This window comes from Colius striatus, chromosome 13 (genome assembly GCF_028858725.1).
Source record: "Colius striatus isolate bColStr4 chromosome 13, bColStr4.1.hap1, whole genome shotgun sequence".
Taxonomy (NCBI): Eukaryota; Metazoa; Chordata; class Aves; order Coliiformes; family Coliidae; genus Colius; species Colius striatus.
Genome location: NC_084771.1, coordinates 18,640,464 through 18,663,480, shown reverse-complemented (window position 1 = coordinate 18,663,480; position 23,017 = coordinate 18,640,464). Strand labels below are relative to the sequence as shown.

Below are 23,017 nucleotides of genomic sequence, written 5' to 3'. Positions count from 1 at the left end.
GACACCTTTTGCAAAGACAACAAAATCCAACGTTCACTGAATAAAGGTGGCTTCAACAAAACAAAACGATGTTTAAGGCCAATGGGATCCACACTTCAAGCGCACACGCATAGTCTACTCTGCAATTTGCTTACTCCAAGAGGAGCTCCATAGCATAACTCCCAGCATCTGTAAAAAAGAGCTTGTACTTAAATCACACTTGCCACAGACTTACGTCAATCACTCAGGAGAGGCTTAAAATGCACTGCTATATGATATCACATAGAATACAAACCAATGAGGATTAAATATATTGCATATTCTGTCAGCTTTCAGTCTACAAAACAGTAAATGATTTTTTCACGCAACAATAATCTCCAGCTTTGTTTTAGCTGTCAATGGTGCAAGTTAATTTCTTGCTGCTCCTCAAGAGTCCACTGAATAAAAAGTTCAATATCTATGTGTTATCTACCACTTCTGGATCTCCATAAACAACCCCACAGCCATATTTACTTTTAAAGGAATCTGCTACTTTAGTTGTAAGTTTCCTTGACTATGGCTGTTAGAGCAAGCAAGGCCATTGATCACAGAATTCACAGAAAACACCTGCCTAAATTAGGCCTGAGTTTCTTGAATCTATACCAATATAAATTAATACATATTTAAAATATTTAGAATAAAAACTTTTTGTAAGAGAAATTAATGTTATTTTCACAGTAAGTTTTGAAAGTTTATTTGTGAGCTGGCAGACACCTTTGATGTAAATGTTCCTCTGTTCATCAGGTGGATTTTCCTTTGAAATTGCTTTTCAAGCACCACTGATGCAAATCAATCTTTCAACAAAGCACTCTGTAATGCTGCTCTGAAGCTCAAACGGGTTTCAGAGACTGTATGGCCTTTCTCCAGTGGAAAATGAATCTCAGCTGTCCCTCCTTTCCTCTGGTAGCTGAGCATCTTTCCCAAGTTATGCTATACCACCTCAAATATTAATCTTCTCTTGAAGCTACAACTTCCAGATTTTTTTTTTCCTGGGAATTTTAACTACTCTGCCCTGCATCACATGACAAATCAGGATTGCTTAACTTTCTCACCTGAAAACACTAAAGACAGACAGTAGACAATTACTGATACAGCGAGCAAAGTTTTTAGTAAAAATCTTGAAGAGAAATTCTGAAAAGAGATGATTAATGGTTTTACAATTAGGAGTCCTTTGATATCAAGTATTTTTGTTATAATTGCCCTGGAGACGAACAGAGGAATTCCTTAAAGTAATGAATGAAGATGAAAGCCTAATTAAAGTTAAAATATTATCCTAAAATTTCAAGGACTAAGCTCCCTCTTCCATTGCTATTAGCAAACTACCAAGATGTTTATTCTCCTCCTTTCTCGGGTTTTAATTCAATTATCTTCTACATAAGACCATGAAAGATTTTGAAGGTGTAACAGCAGAGTTAGAAATTAATTTTTCTATCAAGTAAGATGCAGTACAGATGTTTTCTTCTTCTCCCATATATTGCTTCCTAAATTATATTTACTCAAAACTTCTCCTGTATTACTTGGATTTTAACATGAGATAAAATACTACTGCTTTTAGTTCTTATTTTTCAAGTCTCAGCTTTGTAGCTCAGAACTAACAACAGAACTGCTGAAGCCATTTTTGCAAATTTTCAGGTATGTCACCCAAATAGTTTTACCTCTGCAAAAAGCTTAATTCTCTCTTCTACACTAGCCTCTGATTTCAGTTACTAACTCCATTTTTTCTGCAAATACCTGAAAAGAATCACCAAATGCCAGTCCAGAACACTGAAATTGCAAATTTTACTGATTAACATTTTTGGAATCTGAACCAAGAGAATATCTAAAACATCCTTTTGAAGACAGACTGCAACTTGAGAAATTGAACACTTGAAAGAATGAGATAAACTAGTAGAACTAGAAAAGGTATTTCAGAGTCTATGCTTGTTAGGAAGATTGTCCTTCTCTGTGCCATGTGAGAACAGTCGTGGTATAACAAAGCTGGTGGAGTCTGAAGAAAAGCTGCTGATGCTTCATGATTGCTCACAAAAAGCTGCCTATATATTTGTGTCTGTCCTGCATTTGATCTTTCTGAAAGAAGTCTCGAACCATCATAGTAGCTGTCTTTTGCAAAGGAAGTTACTGCCACATTGATTTTAAGGCTCTGAACACGAAACGACTCAGGTTTCAAACCCATACATTTTCATGTGCTACCCATACACAGTTACATGCATTAAAAATTCTCATTCTGGCATAATTATCAAGCTGAGGAGCATGAGAAGTGGACAATGTTTCCTTGCCTTCCAAGGGGAAGAGCTTAACAAAACAGGTCTAGAGATCCTTCAGATTAATAAAAGGGTGATAGAGGTAGTCACCTGCACTACGTCACATTATATTCTAGGATGTGAACATGACCGAAGGTAATTATTACGGGCCAGTTGAGACTATGGTTTAATCTCTAACACCTTTGCTATGAGACCATATCCTAAAGCCAAATACAAAATAAAAACAACTTTTTCAAAAAAGATCCAAACGTACCAGAACATATGAATTTTTTTGCCTAGGCTTCCTTACTGGAAGTTAAATAATTCCTTTATTTTCTTGCAAGAATTTGACCTGCTTTGCAAAATAACCTTTTCTGGTTGCTGTACTTACAAAGTAACCTCACTTCATAGAAGTTAAAGATTCAAACAAGGCTATATGAAGACACAGTTTGTATTACACAATATATTTTACAAGTTCTGAAAAAAGTGAGGCAGATTGTCTAGTAAGTAGAACAAACTACAAAACCAGGTATCTTGGAGCAGATAAGTACAAAGAGAATGCCCAGCATGCTTTTGGACACTCAGATACAAAAGAATTTTGGACACAAGGAACACTTAGGGTTATAAATTACTCTACAGGCAAAGTAAACTAAAAAAATAAGAAATACGAAGCAAGATACAAGAAGTAGATAGCACTAGTTGGGCACAAAGTATGAGCTAAAATCCTGCATCTTGACATTCATTTGCCTTTGCATTAATACTTACAAGTATTTAAAAAGTGTATGCCAGCAGGATGGGGCAACATTTTTCTGTATTGTCCAGTGATAGGAAAAGGGTGAAATACAGTAAGTTCCACTTAAACTTAAGGAAAACCCTCTTTACTGTGAGGAGGAGATAGCACTGACACAGGCTGTCTAAGGAGGGTGTGGAATCTCCTTCTCTGGAGGTTTTCAAAACCCTCCTGGACGTGTTCCTGTGTAGCTTGATCTAGGTGGATCTGCATGAGCGGAAGGGTTGGACTAGACCATTTTTAAAGGTCCCTTCCAAACCCTGCCATTTTATGATTCTGTAAAAGATGAATGAGTCAAGGAGGAAGGACGGAGCCAATAAAACTACAGTCTACAAATTCTGTATTCTAGATATTGAAAATCAAACACAGAATGTAGCTAAACCTACCTCACATCTAATTATTCCATCCTCAATAATCAAACTAGTGTAAAACTACAAGCAAATAATCAAAGGACTAAAAGTAGAAAACATAGCAAGCCACTACAAGAAAGTCCTGTGCATATGAACAATTAGTACAGGAGATATATTCACTTCAAGTAATCAACTTTTAGTCTTGATCTACCTTTCTTTAGTAACTTCAAGTTTAAACTAAGTGCCGATCTCCACATTTTAAATTGCAAATTACTTCGCTAAATCACTTAACAAATATCCTTGAAATTTCACATGTCAACAGCTCATTAATATCTACAGTAAATGTAGCTCTCTGAAAAGAACCACAGATTTTACATTTATTGAGACAGATAGCTGGCACAGAGAAATAGAGCTCCTTCAATTACTGTTTGGCAGAAGCTAACTTTAGTTTAAAATCAGTCTACAGGAATTTATGGCAACACTGCAGTGAAGTGACTATTTTGAATAAGATTAGCTACTGCTGATGGCGATGCTTGGACAGTGTTTATAAATCAAACCTAGAACTTTGTATTTTATAATAGCCCACTTCAAAACTATCTTCCATTATCACCTATGCAGTATATTATGATAAATGCAAACATGGTTGGAGATTAAAACTACTAAAATTATGTACAGAAGGCAATGAATGCAAGCAAACTATAAACAAATACTTTACCCATACAGGCTTTCTATACTTCATGCCTAACTTAACTCAGACCATTGTAGAGAAAAAAGATTACTCAAAGTCGCACATCTAACACAAACAAGTATTTCAGTAACCCCAGATACTATTTTCTTGTACTCTAAAATGCTGAATAGAAATGGATTTTTTGTCAATGAATGTTCAATTACACTGTTGCCTCACTAAAACTTGAAAATTCACCTAGAAATTAGTATTCTAAACTAGACATACAGTAGATAAAATTAAAATGTTTTAATTCAAATGAATCTCTGGCAAGCTTTCTAAGACTTAACTTTTCACTTAAAATTCAAATGGCATCAGGGTGAGGGTTTTCTGTTCGTTTTGGTAGGCTTTTTTTGCAAGAGTACCAACTTAAACACAAAAAGCAGATGGCTTGAAGCGCTTCCCTGCTTATGGGGAGGGGGTTGTACAGCATAAACATTTCTCTTTTTTTGCCAAGATATGGATTCTAGACCATAATTCAGCAAGTGCACAGACCAATTAAAATGGCAACTATTAATACTAGCAAAGAACACCTTGGTTAAGAACACCTTACCCTGACCTCAGTCTGTGCTGGAGTTGGAAAATAACTCCACAGGAGGAAGGAATCAAATGTGGATGCGTTCATTTTCATCATAAAAACAAAAGCATGTGTGAATGTAAATGAGCATATTTAAGTGAAAACAGGAATAAACAAAATCTGTATTCCACACTTCTAATTGCCTGCTTCTGTGAGTTTTCTGGAAGGCTCTTCATCATAGCTAAAAATAGGCATGGATATAAGAAATCAAAGTTCCAGTGGCTAACTGTTATTACAGACTCTGATAGCCAACAAACATGAAAAATTGAAATAATAGAAGCGCTTCATTTAACAAAATCTAAGTAGTCTACCAGCAATATGTGCATTAAGCATAAAATACAAACATAACTATTTACAGTTAAGAATGTACAATATTTTCCCCCCATACTTAAGATAAATTTTACCAAATTATCCACTTTAGTTGCATGCACAAATATTAACGACAGCTGAAATGCAAAAATTTGTTTAATCTTAGAAAATTATTGATTATTTTTTTAGGCCATGACAAAATCCCTTCTTGCTGCTTCTGACTCTCTCCCAAAACCATACTAGCCCAACAAACTGCATAATTGCAGTAACAACGGATCTGAAAAAGCAGCAAGAGGACAACGGGCAGCTACAAACAAGATCAATGTCAACACTGACCAAAATTTTTTTTGAAATCTGTATAGCCATATCTTGGTCTCACACAACAAACTCCAGCAGGTGCCTAGCACTGAAATCTCACAAAATACACTGCACTTCTTTTCTTCTAGAAAAACACAGACAGTTAAGCCATCTCAAAAACCACTTAGTAATGACTGATGGACTCAAAAAGCTATGAGGAAATGTTAAGTGCTAGACACGAGAGAGGAGTATTTTCAGAGTTTGCCTTGGTCAGCTGAGGCTCCAGCATTTACCTCAAGCTTGCTTCAGAAACCAAATATCTAGACTCAAGTCATGATACTGAATTTTGCTGAGCAGGTATACAAATCAGCCAAGGTTCAAAGACTTTTTCTAAATTTCTAATTTTTCTAAATATCAGTGTGCATCATAGTACATAGTTACAAACTTTATTTTAAAAAATTACCTTTGGCTAATTGGTAAAGAGAATCAAAATGAAACGTTAATCCCTCCAAAGGATGCAATGAAATATGTTACTTCAGGTGCTTCAGCAAATCCTCCTATTTCAAAGTGCACCAGAAGTATTTTTTTAATAAATTGATTTCAGTGATATTCTGTACTCTTCTTACAGACTGATTTAGCACGGGATAGAGAGAAGGCAGCAAAGAAAGAGAAGTGCTGTGTTTATCTCCTGCCTCATCAGCCACATTTCACTCGTCTTCATTCCGATAATAATTAAAATGCAAAAATACTTGTAATAACTTCTCTAGGCACTGAGAACTGACACAAATGAGATACTAGTGAATCATTTTGTCATTACATGATAATGGCTCAGGTAAAAATTCTCACAAAACCAGAATGGATAATTACTGTCACTAATGATAATGAGGGGTACTAAACCTGTAACTATTCCAGTCTGTATGAAAGGAGACATCAATAGCATTCTTGACCATATCACTTACATTCCAAATTGCTGAGCTGGCACGTAAAAATTGCCTGTTCTACTGAAGGAATTAACATCCCAAAAATGAGGTAGACACAGAAGCGTAGGTCCACTCAATGCCAGATGAACACAAAATACAGGTCTTGATGGGCATACTGACATTGACACAGACACATTTCTAGCCAGTTTAACTCTTTAAAAGGAAAATTATTGGAGTAACTTACGAATCAACATGGAGAACTCTCTGGCCACTTCTGGCACATGCTGCTGCAATTATAGATTCGGGCAAACCTGAAAGGACATACACAATTTTTAAAACTTAGTATGCTATGAAATTAAGTTAGAATGTGGTCACAAACAGGCAAATCCAACAAGAGAAATTTTACAATGTGAGTAAAGTGAAATTTTTAATATTTTCATTTTACTAAAATAATGAACTCTGCCTTGTTAGCATTTTTCTATGACCCTCCTGAATGCAACACTTGTTAAAATAGCTGTATGAGACATGTAACTTGCAAATACTACTACTTCCAAGTTAAAGTCTGTCTCCAGTGTCTTCTCTAGATACCTTGGTACCAATAAACAGATTATGTATTATTATGCCAGTAAGTGCTTAGATTTTAGCGGGATGCTCTGTAACTGTATCCCTCCTGCTACAGACAGGTATTACTTGAGGGCATTTTTGTGCATCTTTATTTACTTCAAAGCATCGGGCGTAACGTGAAGACTGTGCAATAGCCCATTAAAATGACGGTTCAAAATTAAGAAATGCTGCATGCCCTAGTATACTGTCCGAGGATGCAGTGAGAAGCATGAAGCTAAAAAGCTACTGGGATGCCATTACACAATTGTGTATGGCAGAGAGTCCTGCACTGTGCTGCCTCCTCCATATCACCTGTTGGCAAACATCTCTAGTGTAAACAGATTTTAGAACTGTATTTGGACTTAATTTCTGATTGAACTAATTGGTTTGATACAAAAGTGAGCCCAGAAGCTCACTCGACATTCTACATGCAGACCAAGACCTGAGCATAAACAGGAAAGCTAAACCAACAGTCCAAATGTACTTTCACTTCACAGTTCTGGGTAGTGTAAGAGACAAAATGAATGCAAGACAGTTGTCTTTAAGTGGTGACTCTCTCAAAATCTCCCACCTTTTCAAAATCTCCCAGGCAATTACACTCTCTCAAATCAGTATGTTTTCATGACAGTTAGAAAACATAAGTAGCAAAAAAAACCCCAACCAAACCAAAAAAGCTAGTGATATTTCTCTATCAGTAATATCTGCTGGGAATGGCACATGACCTCAATTGGAAACTTAAGACATAAATGAGGTTGTTCTCTAACTCCTACTCCCACTCACCAGATTTTTACATGCACAGTTAGATGACTTGAATTTCTGACTAGAATCAGAAAAGTATAGCTTGCTGTCTAAAAAGCTGTGTGGCACAAGCTTTGCTTAAATCTCTTTTAAAATGATCTATTGGCTGTTTAAGTAGGTAATTCAGTAAAAGTGATTAAAATTCTAAGGGATTGGTATTAGGAGACACTTAGGTTACATATTCAATTAAGGGATGAGATTAAGCAAAGTGAAAGGAGTGTTTCACTAATCTGATTTACAGTGCAGTGCCAGCAGTAGCTGTACTAGCACAACTGAAGAGAGACAGAACTAGAAGGTGGTAAAGCACAAACTTTTGCTAGCTCCATGACAAACAGCATCTTGATGAGAATTTCAGGCCTGCAGTTTTCTGGTTTTTTTCCAAGAGAACACTGCCTTAACAAACAGATACAAGTTTAGCATGTTGCCAATCCAATGATTCATTTAAAATACAAAATGTAATATTGGACAACTCTATTACCTGCAAAGCACCAACTTTCACTTAACTAGAATAAGAAGCTGTTAGACTTTACTGGGGTATTAAGTACAACTTACCACTCAGAGAGGAACAAATAATTTTAAACAGTAGAGCTAGTCTTTGTTAATTCCAGATCCCAAAACACTGTCTAGAAAGCACCTACTGAGACTTAGCTACATGAGACCATAGTTTCATGAACTCTTTAATCCAGCAAAGGCAAACACAACTGTCAAAATCAAGAGGTACAACCTCTCTACCCTGATCTTCTAACTTTCCACGTGAAGCAGATGGTAATTTTTTTTGGCAGACCAGTTCCACGCTGGTGTGGACAGTCCAAAAGTACCAACACTTGTAACAATATAAGGAAGGAGGTTTATGACAAATTTTCCAGGAAAATAGCTAAAACTTCCCAGCAATTTTTCCAGTTCTAATGGTTACAATTTTGATGGATTAAAAAAAGAAAATCCCTTTCTGAATTGCTAAACCAGAAAACATTACAATAGTATCACTGACCTTCCACAGCAAGTGAAGGCTTATCATTGAATTTGTCTCTGGAGGTAGAGAGAGGGACAAACAATTGCAATAGCTCCTGGGATATCTGTTTCACAGCCTAGAAAGGCCAATAATGTTTACAGTTGATTTTTTTTAAGAATTCAAAACACAGAGCATTCTGACCAAAGAGACAAGGAGAAAATATGCAACTGTCGCATGCACCTCAGGACGGTCACAAGATCCTGGATGCATACAGTCTTACGTGAAAGCAGCTCCCCATGCAGCTGTCCTCCCAAGTGTTTATTATATACATGTGCCATTTCTCTCCATCTATAAACTATCTGGAATAGAATCTACAACTACTGTTTTGTTCACAGATGCTGAAAAAGGTTTTCTTTCCCTCATCTGGGCACACAGAATATTACTCTAGAAATGGAACCAAGAAACTTGTTTCTCCTTCGTTATTGATAAAAGCCACTGAGGAAGTGTTATAAAACATCCCAGTGCTGCCTGGCCGGCCAGGACTGGAGTTATAGCTACTAGGGCATAACTGATTGCTTTAAGCTGGATCCAATTGATACTGTGTTGGAGGTCTGTTCTTCCATTAACCTTGGATGAAATTGTTCCCTGAATTAGCTTCCTCGCTCTTGAAAGCTGGCATCAATTTTCTTCACCAACCTTTTGCCTGTAAGATACTGTGGCCCTCTGAGTACCCACTGGCAACAAAATGAGAAAGTGTAAGAAAGGCAGGGCTCATGCATTTTAGTTTTTGGGGAGGCTCTTAGAGCGAGTTGAAGGAGCAAGACACCATTTATTCTTACATGACAAAACCTTGGTAAGCCAAAGAAATAAGACTGTGCATTGGCACAAGCTTCCAAAGTCTCTTCTCTAACAGAAATAAAACCACACGGAGAACAGGCAACTTTGTCAACTCTAAGTTACTCCTACATGTGATTTGGGCTGCATGGTGGTTATTGTACAAAAGCCTTTTCCAAGAAAGAAAGCTCTGGTAAACAGACCATTGTAATGCAGTTATAGATAGTCCCTCTCTACCTAAGAAAAACAGTAACTAACTTGGAAAAGTCTCATTAGAGAAATGATAGAGATTTATTGAACAATAGCATGTGAAGCTGAACTGTCTCCTACGGGATGCTCACATAGTAATACAAAACAGGTTCACTTCGGATTATTCAATAACAGAGAAATATATTCTTTTTATAAATTGTTCCTATTTGGAGAATTTCCGACTCTGAACTTTGATTTGTTAAAAACTCCAAAATGGTTTATATTCAAATTTTGAAATGTGTTCACACCCTACCTACTGGGCAGAGGAGACTCCCAAAACTTCTCACTCACAGTCTGAGTTGAAGATAATGATTTGTTACAGAATTCAAATGATTGCAGGGGAAAGGCTGTATCCCTAACATTGACTCTAAAGTTTCATTTAGGTCTAACAAGTAAATAAAACTGCCCATCTCTAAGTTGTTCTTCTCATGAAGTATTATTCTAACACTTTTTGCCACTTATCCTTCTTGGGGAACAGTCAGCTTCTGGTTTTGCCAGCTTAAAGAATGAAGGACGCAGCACTATGATCTGTTGCTCATGACATTCAATGTTTTTGAACAGGCAATTGAGTAATGATTTGGATCTGACAACTTCAATCACAGAACAGCAAGATCTAATTGAGAATCGACATTTCCTTTTACATTATTAAAGATAATTCTAAGATAGTACTGATACCAAAACCAGTAATCAAATTACCAAATCAGAGATCTGACACTTGGTATAACGAATAGCAATATTTTCCTACTAAGCTATTAAGCGTATTAGCTACCATAAAACACAGCACATGTTTTATTGTATCCGAAATGAAAAGGGCTCCTGCAAAATAACACTCTTCTCAAATAAGGTTCCAAATCCAGACAAATTTTAGCCATGCAATGGTATTTGCAAAATAACAAGTCTGAATAGCAATCGCATGATTCAAACACAAGAAAGCAGAGACCCAGACTTCAGTATGTTATACGTAAGTATCTGGCAGCATAAAAAGGATTTAGAGGCCATACGATTCTGGTATCAAATTAACATGCTGACTGAGAAGTTAATTCATGTTTGAAGCAGAATCAATTCAGAAATAGCCATGCTTGTTATCAAGAAGAAGTAATACTTTTCTGTGCTTTGAGGTATTTTCCTATTTCCCCTCTAGAATGCTTAACACACAAAATATTTGTATTATGTAAACTGTCCCGCACCTCATTTCTCTTACCAGGAGAAACAAAGATAAACGAATTTTCCTTCATGAAGAAGGACTGATTAGTACCAGTTGAAATATACGTCATCATTCCTTAAAGCCATTGCTGTCTCTCTCCACTTACTAACCTCCATTTATCAGATGTAGTATTAGGTAAATTAGCCTCCCAGGCCTTCTCAAGGAAACATTCATTTAAAATTTCAATGAAGTAGGATATTACATTTGCAGATAGATATAAATATAAAATTAAAGATTTTTCTCATAAGTGATCTTTGGGTCACTGGCATTTGCTAACAGGTAAAATCTCATAGGTGCTTCATGATACCTATCCAGAAAGCAATACATTTGCATGAATCTGTGACACTGCCTTTGAAATACAAAGTCAAAGTGAACCAACTTTGAACCAACTTCGTAGTCTTTCTAGAGCACTCACTGCACAGTTACCCTCCTGTATTTGGAGTTCTTGCATCCTGTTGGAAAAATATTGAAAATAAACAGCAAGCAGACTGAATTGTAACAAAGTGTCTGCCTCTAATAAGACAAGAATGGTAGCATGGCTCACTTCAGCCTATGGAAACTGAAGTTAGTCCTAGAAGCTTTTCTGTTTCTCCAGATGTCTGTGTAACACAATGGAAACTGCCACAAGAGATTCCAGGACTACCTCAGACAGTGGCAGCACCAGAATGAAGTAAACCAGCAAGCAGACAGTAAAAAGACTAGGTTCCTGACAACCTTATGATGAAGAATACAGCCCATTTTTGATAGCACTAGTTTTCAGCTGTCCAAGCACTCTCTTTATTATAGCCTTCTTGGATACATAAGAGGCAGATTAATCTCAATAAATCTTATAGATATGGCTGCTACAAACCGACCTTGAAGTCTACATCTGGCTGTTTCCAGCAACCTCTGACCAAGATAATCTCCATTACATGAATTTCTGGACCTTCCCTATGAAGCAAAATCAGTCATACTTTCATTTTCAAGAATAATGTAGTTTTACAAGTAAATAAGCAAGAAACAGAGGAATTAGCTACATATTATATGCAATCATAAAGATATCTATTCTACTTTTAGTTTCAACACAGCAAAATTAAAATTAGAGAGAACTGCTAAGCTAGAAAACACTTATCTACAGCTTTAAAAGCCAACAAGCTTTACTAAATAATGAAAAGTTATAATTGACCTCTATAATCAAAAACTAATTTCAGGCTTACTCATTGTGTCTATTTTGATTAGTGGTGATACATAATGCTGGAATGATGCACTGTCTTTGCAGGTGAGTTTAAACAGATAGACTAACTGCCCCACGCAATTTATAAACAGCTTTGCATGTGTGGAAGCATCTTGGTTCCTGAGTTCTTCACTGTAAACTATTTTCAAGTCATCCTGCTATTAAACTTTTACTGAATTACACAAGATTCATCTTGAAAAGGTTTAAATGTTTAATTTGCTTTGCTGTATCTTCGAAATAAATCACAAGTGGCTTTTTCATAATATAAAACGTTGAAGGGAAATATATTAAAAATGCTGGAACACAGACAATTTCAAAACAATCTTCTGGAGTCAGACAGTTGACCAACTGCAATAAATCCTGTTTGCATCCAAACTTCTAAGAAGAGAAGAGCAGCAGGCTCAGGAGAAGCTCACTACACAACCTCCATGGTAAGTTTTTGGTATATGTAGAACTTACAAGGCATTTTATAATTAATCGCAAACAAAGTTAAAATACTATCTACAATAACTACTTCAAGTTAATGTTAGCTAATTAGAATTGATAACAGATTTGTTTCCTTTTATTGTATGCTCATATTACAGAATAATAGAAAATATTTTTGCATTACAGAATGTGCTAGGGGCACAGAAATGACAATCTACTAAGTAAGAAAATATAAGCGCTCAAGGAGAGAGCCACAAGTAAAAAGTTACTTCTACATTAGTAATCCCATATAATGGACCACCAGATGAAGATGGCAATGAAAAACATCGCATCTCACAGTTGGTGCAAACACTTTCTAGGTAGAAAAGGAACACAAGTGGACACTGATGCTCCAAATAAAAAAATTAACTTGTTACAAAATACCATGCACAAACCAAGCAGTGTTCTCTGAAGAGGAGGGCAAAAAGAAAATCAGTTAAGAGAATGCACTGCCTGAATTTGGCTCCAAGTCATAACAGCAAGGAAGATGAACATTAAAAATATCAGAAAAATGAAGATACATGGGATCTAGACAACAACACAAATACAACATAATTTTAGCTTATTAAACACTTGTATAAAAATTGTATCGCTGGATGAGTCATATATTTGTGTGGCAGAGTTCTGCTGTATCTGAACATTTTGCTTATGGCATGTCTAAGACACTGAATCAAGGTACCAGACTAAAAAGTTAGTACTCAGTCTGGCAGATCAATTTTTGAACTACAGGTGAAAGCAGCTTAGTTCAAGGTGAGCAATTCTGTATATTGGAAAGGAACAGCAGCTTTACTTTTCACAATTAGAGGACTGCCTTCCAGCAGAAGGGTAACTTTCAATTAAATAACAAGTGTACTTTTACAGAAAGAAATAACCCCTTAAATCACATTTATTAAGGGGAGTGTGGTAAAACACAGAAAATTCTTTGTGTCTTAGAGAAAAAAATAAAATCATTGAATAAAGAGTGTTGGTACGTAGAATTCTCCAGGACATACTATAGCTATGAGTCTGGTTTACAACTAATGGCAGCAGATAAAGAAAAGGTAAAGCAATTACATTACAAAAAAAAAAAAAAAAAAAAAAGTATTCCAAGACACATGTGAAGTTTTAATTTTACCCAAGTCTTTCAATACTTTCACATCCTTTTCTGTCTCTCCATGGTAAGACAGCTTGCTGTCCTTGGTCCTTACACATTTTTAAACACTTCATAAAAAGAGATTTAAAAGGTAAGAAGTTCCTTCTCTTGCATTAGTAATTCCATGTAGTTATCTGTATACCAACAAAGTCTCTTAAAAAATGCTTTGGTTGGCTTTAGAGTAAGCTCAGCGTACTAGTGACTTACACAGAGGGAGAAGGATTCAACTACCAGCTTTACAACCACATCCGCTCTCCAAACAGCACAATGACATTTTCTACTAGGGTAGATCAAAGTGTCTCTTTGATTATTGATTTAGGCTAGAATTTCAAAGTACCTTGCTAACACTTTCTTATCTTGATATTCAGTGGGATCTTGACTGGTTTGAGAGTTGGGCAAAGAAGAACCTCATGAGGTTCAACAAGGACAAGTACAGAGTCCTGGGAGGAACAATCCCATGCACCAGTACAAGCTGGGGATTGACCTGTTGGAGAGCAGCTCTGCAGAGAGAGACCTGGGAGTCCTGATTGGTAATAAACTAAACATGAGCCAGCAATGTGCCCTCATGGCCAGGAAGGCCAATAGCATCCTGGGATGTGTCATGAAGAGTGTGACCAGCACAACAGGATTACAGGAGTACTACGGAGCCTCTTAAGGACAAACGAGAAGGTTAAAAAAAAGATTCATGAAATAATAAGTTTTATTACAAGAGCAGTGAAGGACATTTCACAGTATCTAGGAAAGAATATAAGTGGGAGTCCAAGCCTCCAAGATCACAGCACTTCTGCTACACAAAAAAAAATTCCTAACAGAAGGCACGCCAGAAAACAACCCCTCAACTTTAGTCAGGTTATAAAAAAGCCAGTTAAAAATACATTTATGCTTAAAGGATACTAAAAAAACCCAAAAGTGTAGTGGGGAGAAAACTCTGAATCTGTTCATTTTTTACATTTAGATGGACAAGTAATGACTTATTTACAAATTACAATAAGATGGGTCTATTTCCTACTTCATTCAACACTACAAGTCAGTGCCACAGCATCCACAATGACCACTATCATCAAAAAATATTCACTTTCAGTTGGTTTTCCATCTAGTTTTTGTTGTAAAATCCTCAATAGTTGCCGATGTAACAAGACTCTGTGCTTATATATGATAATGTAACCAAGATAGCAGCTGAGAAGATGTATCAGAAAACATTTTAGGCACGTCCTAAAAATATCCTGCAAGAATACACACATTAGGAATTAGTCTTTTTTTTAATCTATCAATCTTCAATGTTAACTTCCTAATTCACATCTGTAATATTCCAGTTAGTTTTCCATTGTACATTTTAAAAATTGTATTAGTATCTGGGAGTGATTTTTCTTAACACTATACTTACATAAGATAAACATTAAGTACTTACACTACTCCCAGTATATCGAACAATAAATAATAGATTCTCCTGACAGGACTTTGATGACCTGGCAAAGCCCGAGTGCTTTCAGCCAAAATCATATGAAACCATAAATCACTCTTTATTTTATAGAATATTTCAAAATGGATTCCTGCTTTCTACCTTGAAAGTCATTTCATGTGTTATTTATAACCACTGAAAAACAGAATGGAAAGAAAATTGCATAGAACTACAAAATTTACTGTGACTGCTTTTATAAAGAATACCTCCTTTTTAGAAAAAAAAATTAGAATTACTGGCAGACAAACTTGTGAATACCATCACCTTTTAAAGAGCTGTATCCTTTATTTTACAACTTCACCAGCAGTTAATATGGGCCTTCTGGAGTACCAGAGACGAGTTTAAGAAGTTAAGACTTAATATAATCTGATCATCTGAAGAAATTCAAAGGTAAGGATGACCCTGCATCCTTATCCACACCACTTGCAAATGTGAGCCAACATGTTGCCAATCTTTGCACTCACAGTGGCTTTTGCCATAAATTCGACATCGAGTGTTTGCCTATCAATTTTCCTATTTGGCAACTGCCCAAAGACAAAAGCTCTGCTACTGACTCCTAGCTCTGTCTGCCACTCACAACTAGACACATGTTTTTTGAGATAAATATTTATCAAAGAACTAATAATGTTCCCTCTTGCTATAAATGTTCTACCATTTTAATGTCTGTACTAATTTAAAAGTTGACACCACAAAAGCTTATCAACAAACTCATCTAAAAGAACATGGCTAATGCCTACCTCAAGCAAGTCCTTTCATCAGCCTTCAAAACCCACATCCTACAGGCTTTTAGACAAATCAAAGTCATTGAATATCACTTTTCAAAGTATAGACCTTCCAAAATACCAGAACTGCTTTAAGGATTGATGATACTGCATAATATCTGCTTTGGCAGATAATCATCCAGTAAATTAAAAATTTGGTTAGTGGGTAACTTCACTATAATACTGTATTGAAGCAGCAGGAAAGTAGGGACATGAGCCTGTTAGATTGGGAAAGGGTGACTTTAATACTGCAACAAAAAAAAAAGAGGTAGAACAAAAGAATGGTATCAAAAGAGCTTTAATACTTATACTGCGTTGCCATAAAATCCTCAAGATATGGACACCAATTTTATGCCATATGACAATCTATTTTTCTTTATATCTATGGATATAAACTCCATGACAGTAGTCAAACTTCTGCTTCTGAATCCATCAGGATTGGTATTTTTGCACTACACATCCATCTTTCTCTGAACTTGCCCGCAAAGGAAAATGTTTAATCTAGGTTATGGAAAAGCCATTTCTTCAATAAACGAATTTACTTTTCCCATAGAAATATTGATGAAGTAATTTAACCTAAGCATTAAGTGGAGCACTGATGACTAAAATTTAGTGTGAGGTTCCATTTTCATTAAGTTTACTACAGGGAAACAGTTAAATGAGCCTGAAATAAAAACAAATTCAAATCTAATGTTACCACTCAATCTAATTACTAAAATTAACAGATGCACAAATTATAAAACCAGAAAAAGGCCACACATGCAGAAAAGAATGCAATTACTACTATGCAGTTAAAAAGATCATTAACACAAACATTCTAGTTATTACAACAATGAAATATCCACAGGTACATTCATAGCATTAGAAAACAGAGATATAGATAGGGATAATATATTCCTTCAAAAGTCATCTCCCAGAAGAGAAGGCAGATGAAAGTTTTGCTTGGAGTAATCTGCCATGTACAGTAATTTAATAAAGATTAAAAAAACCCAGTTAGTCAACAGCGTTTGTCACGGTTTACGTATGTTCTTAGAAAAAAAGAATGGAAAGAAAAGTGCAAAATAATTCCTAAAATGCTGAGTTCTGAAACTTTTGAAATCAGTTTTAGTGGTAGTCTCTCCAGGTGGGCAAGCCCACATCCTTCAGTACAAATCCACACCATCACCACTACCAAATACAGCAATACTTCAGAGGAAGAATTTAGCTCAAAGAATATCCTTCCCTCAGCATTGAAGCTCTAACATTACACAATCATTCTTAAGCAGGGAAGATCTTACTTGATGGGTGTTGCATCATCAACTGGCACTGGCACTTCAGCCAGAAGTGCCTTTTCTGTTGAACTGCCAGTTCCAGGTGAATTCTTCTAACGGCTTATCTAGGCAGGCACAGTCTCTTCCAACTGTGACACCATACCACTAACCACAACTCCTCTGCAGTGATCAGCCTGGTACTTCTTAATGCACATATCCAGCAAGCACAACATACCATTGGTGATGAAAGACAGCACATGAGAGGAGGGTGCTACTGCCAGAGCAATTCCCTTCGCCTGCATACTCTGCCTAGGAGACTCTTCAGCACAAGGGCTGCCAGAACAAAGCTGCATTACATTCTAACTTCGACAAAAATTACAAAAGCTCCAGATGAAAGTTCTATCTGCAGGATTTTCTTTTTCCATTGGAATCATGAAAAGATAAAGTCTTATTAATGCAAGTTACTGTCAGCTCTTTTAAAGAGGTAACACCTTCACCACCTTCCTTAGTAGCTAGAATAACCACTCCTATTGCTATTTTCACTTTCTGGTTTTCTTATTAGCTAGAATAGCTAAATAGTCTAATATTAACATGATTATCTAAACCTCTGAGTTTCCTTTGATTTTTGACATCACTGCATCATCTACATAAACACTGTTTTTTTAATAACGGTAAGGAATGGACTATCCTGAAAAATCATGAAAGTTACGAATATTTTAATACTTTACCCTTTTAGTTTGGTACTTTAGCCCTTCATTATTTACCATTCTTCTTGAACAAACAAAATAATCAAAAAATCTGAACACGTACAAAAATACCAGAATCACTGGTAGGGATTCCAATCCATACAACAGGCTTAGGATGACAAAACGGATTTCTTAATTTGCTGAAGAGCTTTAGTTTTGCATTTTTAGCAGAGCTATGGTCGACAATGGGGACAATTCATTGTTATAATCTCTCACAAACTCCAGAACTAGATCAGAAATCCTTTGAGCAATTATACATACACTGTAAGAGGATTATTTTTTCCTGGTAAACAATGACAACAGAAACTCACACTACTCCAAATTGATAGAAAAGTAATCTTAAATCTGAGAGACACAACTTGACGTACTAAGGAACTCCAGAAACATAGTTTCTGGTTTCATACGGAAAACAATAACATTTAGAAATGGCTTCTGTTCTGTGCTCCAATTAACGTTCTGAGCTGACCATGACAGCTCTTCGTAAATGCAAATAAAATTTGTATATAAATTTGGCACCTACAAAGAAAAATGTATTTTGAACATTTAAAGACTAGCGTTTAATGCTGAATTTAAGATGAGGGGCTTAACAAGACCAGTTTGAACCACATCACTGTCACTGGGTTCTACAAACATAAATTTATTTCAACATTTAAAGAGTATTATCATATACAAGCAGCAAGTATCTTATTTCTAAAGGAATATTTTAGAATTGTCTCAGTTATACACTGGTGTATTTCAATGAGACATACAAGACCTCCATCATTAGTCACCTTGACAAGAAACAAGACGAACTTATATAGCATACAGAAAATGCAAACAGTGCAGAAAGTTCAAAGTAAGTCTCTGATACATGCAATCATTCAACCTTATGTTTGTTTATATACTGAGAAATAAATGAATCACAGAATCATAGAATGGTCAAGGTTGGAAGGGACCTCTAGAGATCATCTATTTAAACCCCTCTGCTAAAGCAAGTTTACCTAGATCAAGCCACACAGGAACACATCCAGGTGGGTACTGAAACCTTATGGTAAAGAAGTTTTTCCTTGTGTTCTAAGTGGAAATTTTTGTGTTCCACCTTATGTCTATTTCCCCTAACCCTGTCGCTAGACACTACAGAAAAAGGGGTCATCCCATCCTCCTGATATCCACAATTGAGAAGGACTCAAACCACAAGTTTTGGGTATTACAGGAAAAAAGGCTGCTGAAAGTGGTAGAGTCAAGGCACAAGTCTTTATTAAGTTCCAAGGGAGCACCTGATCTTCGGTGGGCAGGGGTAGGAGGGAACTGCCTCACAGAGACAGCGTTCACGGAGATCCCTCTCCCAGTTAAAGCCCCGCATCACTAGTAATTCCATGTCACCTTTATTTCTACATACATTTCACGACTTAAATCTTAATAACAATCCTAACGTGGCCTGAGTCCCCGGGCCACTGGCGCCGCGATGTCTACGCAGGTCCCCACAAGCAGTCCCGGGGCCCCCACTGCCGCCAGCCCCGCCCCGCGTCTCCTCGGTGCTCCCTCTCGCGCACCAGCCCCGCGATCCTCCCGCTCCGCTCCCTGCCACCACCGCGCCGTCCCTACCGGTCCCTATCACCACCACATCAAACTCGGAGGGCAGGTTGTCCGCCATCTTGGGAGGGGCACCGTCAGGTGGCTGGCGCTGACGGAAATACCGGGTCCCGTCGGCCGAGACATCCGGCCGCCGCTCGCGGGGGCTGCTGGGCTATGTAGTTCAAAAGGGGAGAGACGTTCCTCCAGGGCGTTCTGCTGTGGCTTCATCCTTAATGCGGACTCATAGACATCTCTCCTTACTGTCCTGCTGTAAAGGACCTGGCAGACTCCAGTCTGCATCTGTTCTGGTTGTCTTGTCACAAAAAACTTGCTTGAAAAACAATGGTTGCTGCCCTGGTCGCAGCACCATGGCCCTCAGTGCTGCACTCCCAGCTTGCTCCATGTGCCAGGCTTTGCTTCTGTCCTTGCTCCTTTCCCTGCCGCCTCTGTTAGCCCATTCATCCAGCCTGGCCCAGTCTCTGACAAATAGCCAAAAAACAGGTCATACTGACAGTTCATCCAGGCTGACATAGAGGTCATATGCTGGGGCCATCAGCTCTACTACATCACTGAGGAAGGTGTTACACAGGAGGACGGAGTCCAGGACTGCGTGGGACTCCACTTCCCACAGGCAGGCAGTATGACCCATCAACAACTCTCTCAGTCTGAGCATCCACCCAGTTTCTTACCCATGTAGTTTTCCGATGATTTGGAGAACAAACTCTTACCTTGGATACAGGAATATTGTAGGCAACAGTGGTGAATGCAATACAAGTTCAAACTTTGGAAATGTGATAATATGATTGCATTCCACCTACTTGCTTACAGTGCAGAACGCTTCAGTGCAAACACCCATACTTTATTTTTACAATTCATGTGTCAGTTCCTTAGATAAAATTGTTTCTCAGAGGCCAGTTCTTCAGTAACTCACAACAGAATCATAGAATCATTTAGGTTGGAAAAGACCTTTAAGTTCAACCATAGATTTCATTTTTGTTTTTTCTCTCTGCCTATGCAGGGTTTCCAAAACTATTTCTATTGTTTGTCCAACCTCACTGATCGCTGCACTTTATTACTATATCCAAGAAAATACTTCCCTTATTATTTTTTACAAGTCCCCTTACTCCCTAAATGTGATCATTTCTTTCCTCTATTCACCATGCTGAAGATAGGTTTTAAGAGACAGTGTATTAGTTTATCTATTTCTAGTCATTAATCTCATATCCTTCCTCGTTAATTAACAGCTATATTATATGTTAGATTGTACTTTCTTCTCAGCATTCAAAAACCTCTTTATTTTTCTCAACCCATCAATAACAGTAACTTTTTTCTTTTCCTTTCAGGCCTTAAATCACACTTCAGTCTTGCTTTGCCTCTTTCTTCACTTTACAAAGAAATGAAGGGAAAATCAGGGGTAAAACCATGTAATCTATTGTTTCAGAGTATCCTTTCCATTTTTACCAGTCTGACTGAAAGAATAGCAAGAATAAAAATACATATTTGAAAAAGCCAGATACAGCAATGCAGACAAAATAACCTAGCACAGAATACTTGTGCCAGAATACACTGGAAATTTCTAGAAAGCTTTTTGGTTTTATTTTGCATTTAATGGCTTATATAGCTTTAAACTGATCTCTTAATATTATTCATTGTGTATGATTATATTAAAGTCTTAACACCTTAAATCAATAATAACAACAAACCAGCTAACAGCCTGTTAACGCCTTATTACAAGCTCCTTGTTCCCATAGCACATGAATGGTGAAAATAGTACAAAGGGACTAATGGAAACCAGAGCCCAAGGTACCCTGTAGTACTGCTTAGACAGAGCACAGCACAGAAAGCAGCCTAGCAGGAAAGCAGCCTAACAGGAAACAGCAAACAACGAAAGAACAAACATAAATCAATTTAAACATCAGTACTTGATTAACATGCAAAGAAATACAAAAATTAGTAGTTATGGATTCAGATATAAAGGTAGTAAGAGCAAAGCTTATATGCCCCGTATTTATGCTTTCAACTGTCTCATAGAGATTTTAAAAATTAAAAAATTCCATTCTGCAGCTTCCATGGGGCAATTCTGCTAATGAAGCTGTCCTTTTTAACCTGTAGCAACAGAAACTGAGCTCCAGAGTTCTCACAATGCCAGACCATCCTGACCTAAATGTCTTGACTAAGGAACAAAGCACCACTCTATTGATTAGATCAGATAATACAAATTCTCCCTGCACACCCTTTTCTTGCTGAGGAAGGGTGTACTTGTGAAAACAGAACTTCCTTCTGAAAACCATTTGTGATATGTTTCATATAATTCTAGGACTGCACTAGAATAGAGCTATTTCACTGTTAGTGTCTTACTGTTTCTCAAGTGCTTAAGTACTTATCCCACCACAAAATGCTGTTGTTTGGTTCTGTGAATTCCTGTTAGCTTCATTCATAAGCTGCAATCAGTGCAATCCTATTTTGTGATGACAGTCATTATCCACTGGACCAGAAATTCTTCTTAGTACTATTTATTTGACAAAACTGATTATTCAGACTCTTTTAACTGCAAGGTTTGTCAACCTCATACAGCACAAAAATATTTCTCTGTACTTTACAGTTTTAATATCAGCAAATGTAGAAGTAAAATATGTAAGTATGACTAATTTTTATGAGAATTTCATGGACCTTGAGAAAATGTCTCACCATGTTTTTCTCTTTAGCTATTTAATTGCAATGTCATAGTAACAGAAAGCAGCATACCCAATTCTGCATGGATGAATAAGCACATTCAATAAGGAAGATTTAACAGAGTAAATCAAACACTGGATTAAACATTTTCTGCATAACAGACCACAAAATAGGCATTCATTTTACCAATAGATCCTCTGCATTAGAAACAAATAGAAATGCACACCAACATAATTAAACTGCACATCCTGTGGTCTAATTGCAGAATTTCCCTATATTTTGGTAAATTAGGCCTCTTCAATTAGAATTGCCAAAACACATTAAAGTAGCACACTGGCAAGATTAAATGTAATTTTAAAAACTGTTTGTATTAAACACATGCTTATGTTTTATGAAGTAACTCAGAATCATATATATTGCAGAGGATGCATACAGCATTTTTAGCAATAACAGTTCTGAAAGACCCATGCAAAGATCAATTTCAAGATTCCACTTTTAGCATTTCTAAATACTTTTTCTGTAAACAATTTTCCTACTTTGATTTCAATAAAAACATGTCTCAAAATCACTGGGGTTTACTTTCTAACTGTTTGGGGGGATTTTCCCATATTCATGGAACTACCTTTGTCACTCTAAAGTCTGTGTAGTTAATATTTAATTTCATCAGAATACTTTTTGGAAATACAGTAATGTCAGAAAGATTTTCTAGTTATCTCAAGATCTAGTCTTGGATCATTTGATCAAATATTTCTTCCTCCAAAACCAAACAGCAAATACTTCATATTCACTGTGATGAATTTTGTTTTTTAAAAAGTTATATAGTGTCTTTATTCTGCAGTGACTTCATATACGAAATCTCATTATTCATTGTAACATTCACTCAATGCATACAGAATTTAATT

The 23,017-nt window shown here is 36.7% G+C and overlaps 1 protein-coding gene across 3 annotated transcripts in view; it reads right to left on the bottom strand.

Moving 5' to 3' along the window:
- Positions 1-19,541, bottom strand: part of CHM (CHM Rab escort protein) — a 77,220-nt gene extending 57,679 nt beyond the window's left edge. For all 3 annotated transcript variants that reach the window (XM_062006860.1, XM_062006862.1, XM_062006861.1), the window contains exons 1-2: positions 19,473-19,541; positions 6,470-6,536 (exon numbers count right to left, since the gene is read on the bottom strand). In XM_062006860.1, the coding sequence (XP_061862844.1) occupies positions 6,470-6,536; positions 19,473-19,521 (116 nt within the window). In that variant the 5' untranslated portion in view covers positions 19,522-19,541. The remainder of the gene's footprint in view (positions 1-6,469; positions 6,537-19,472) is intronic.
- Positions 19,542-23,017: the final 3,476 nt, after the last annotated feature.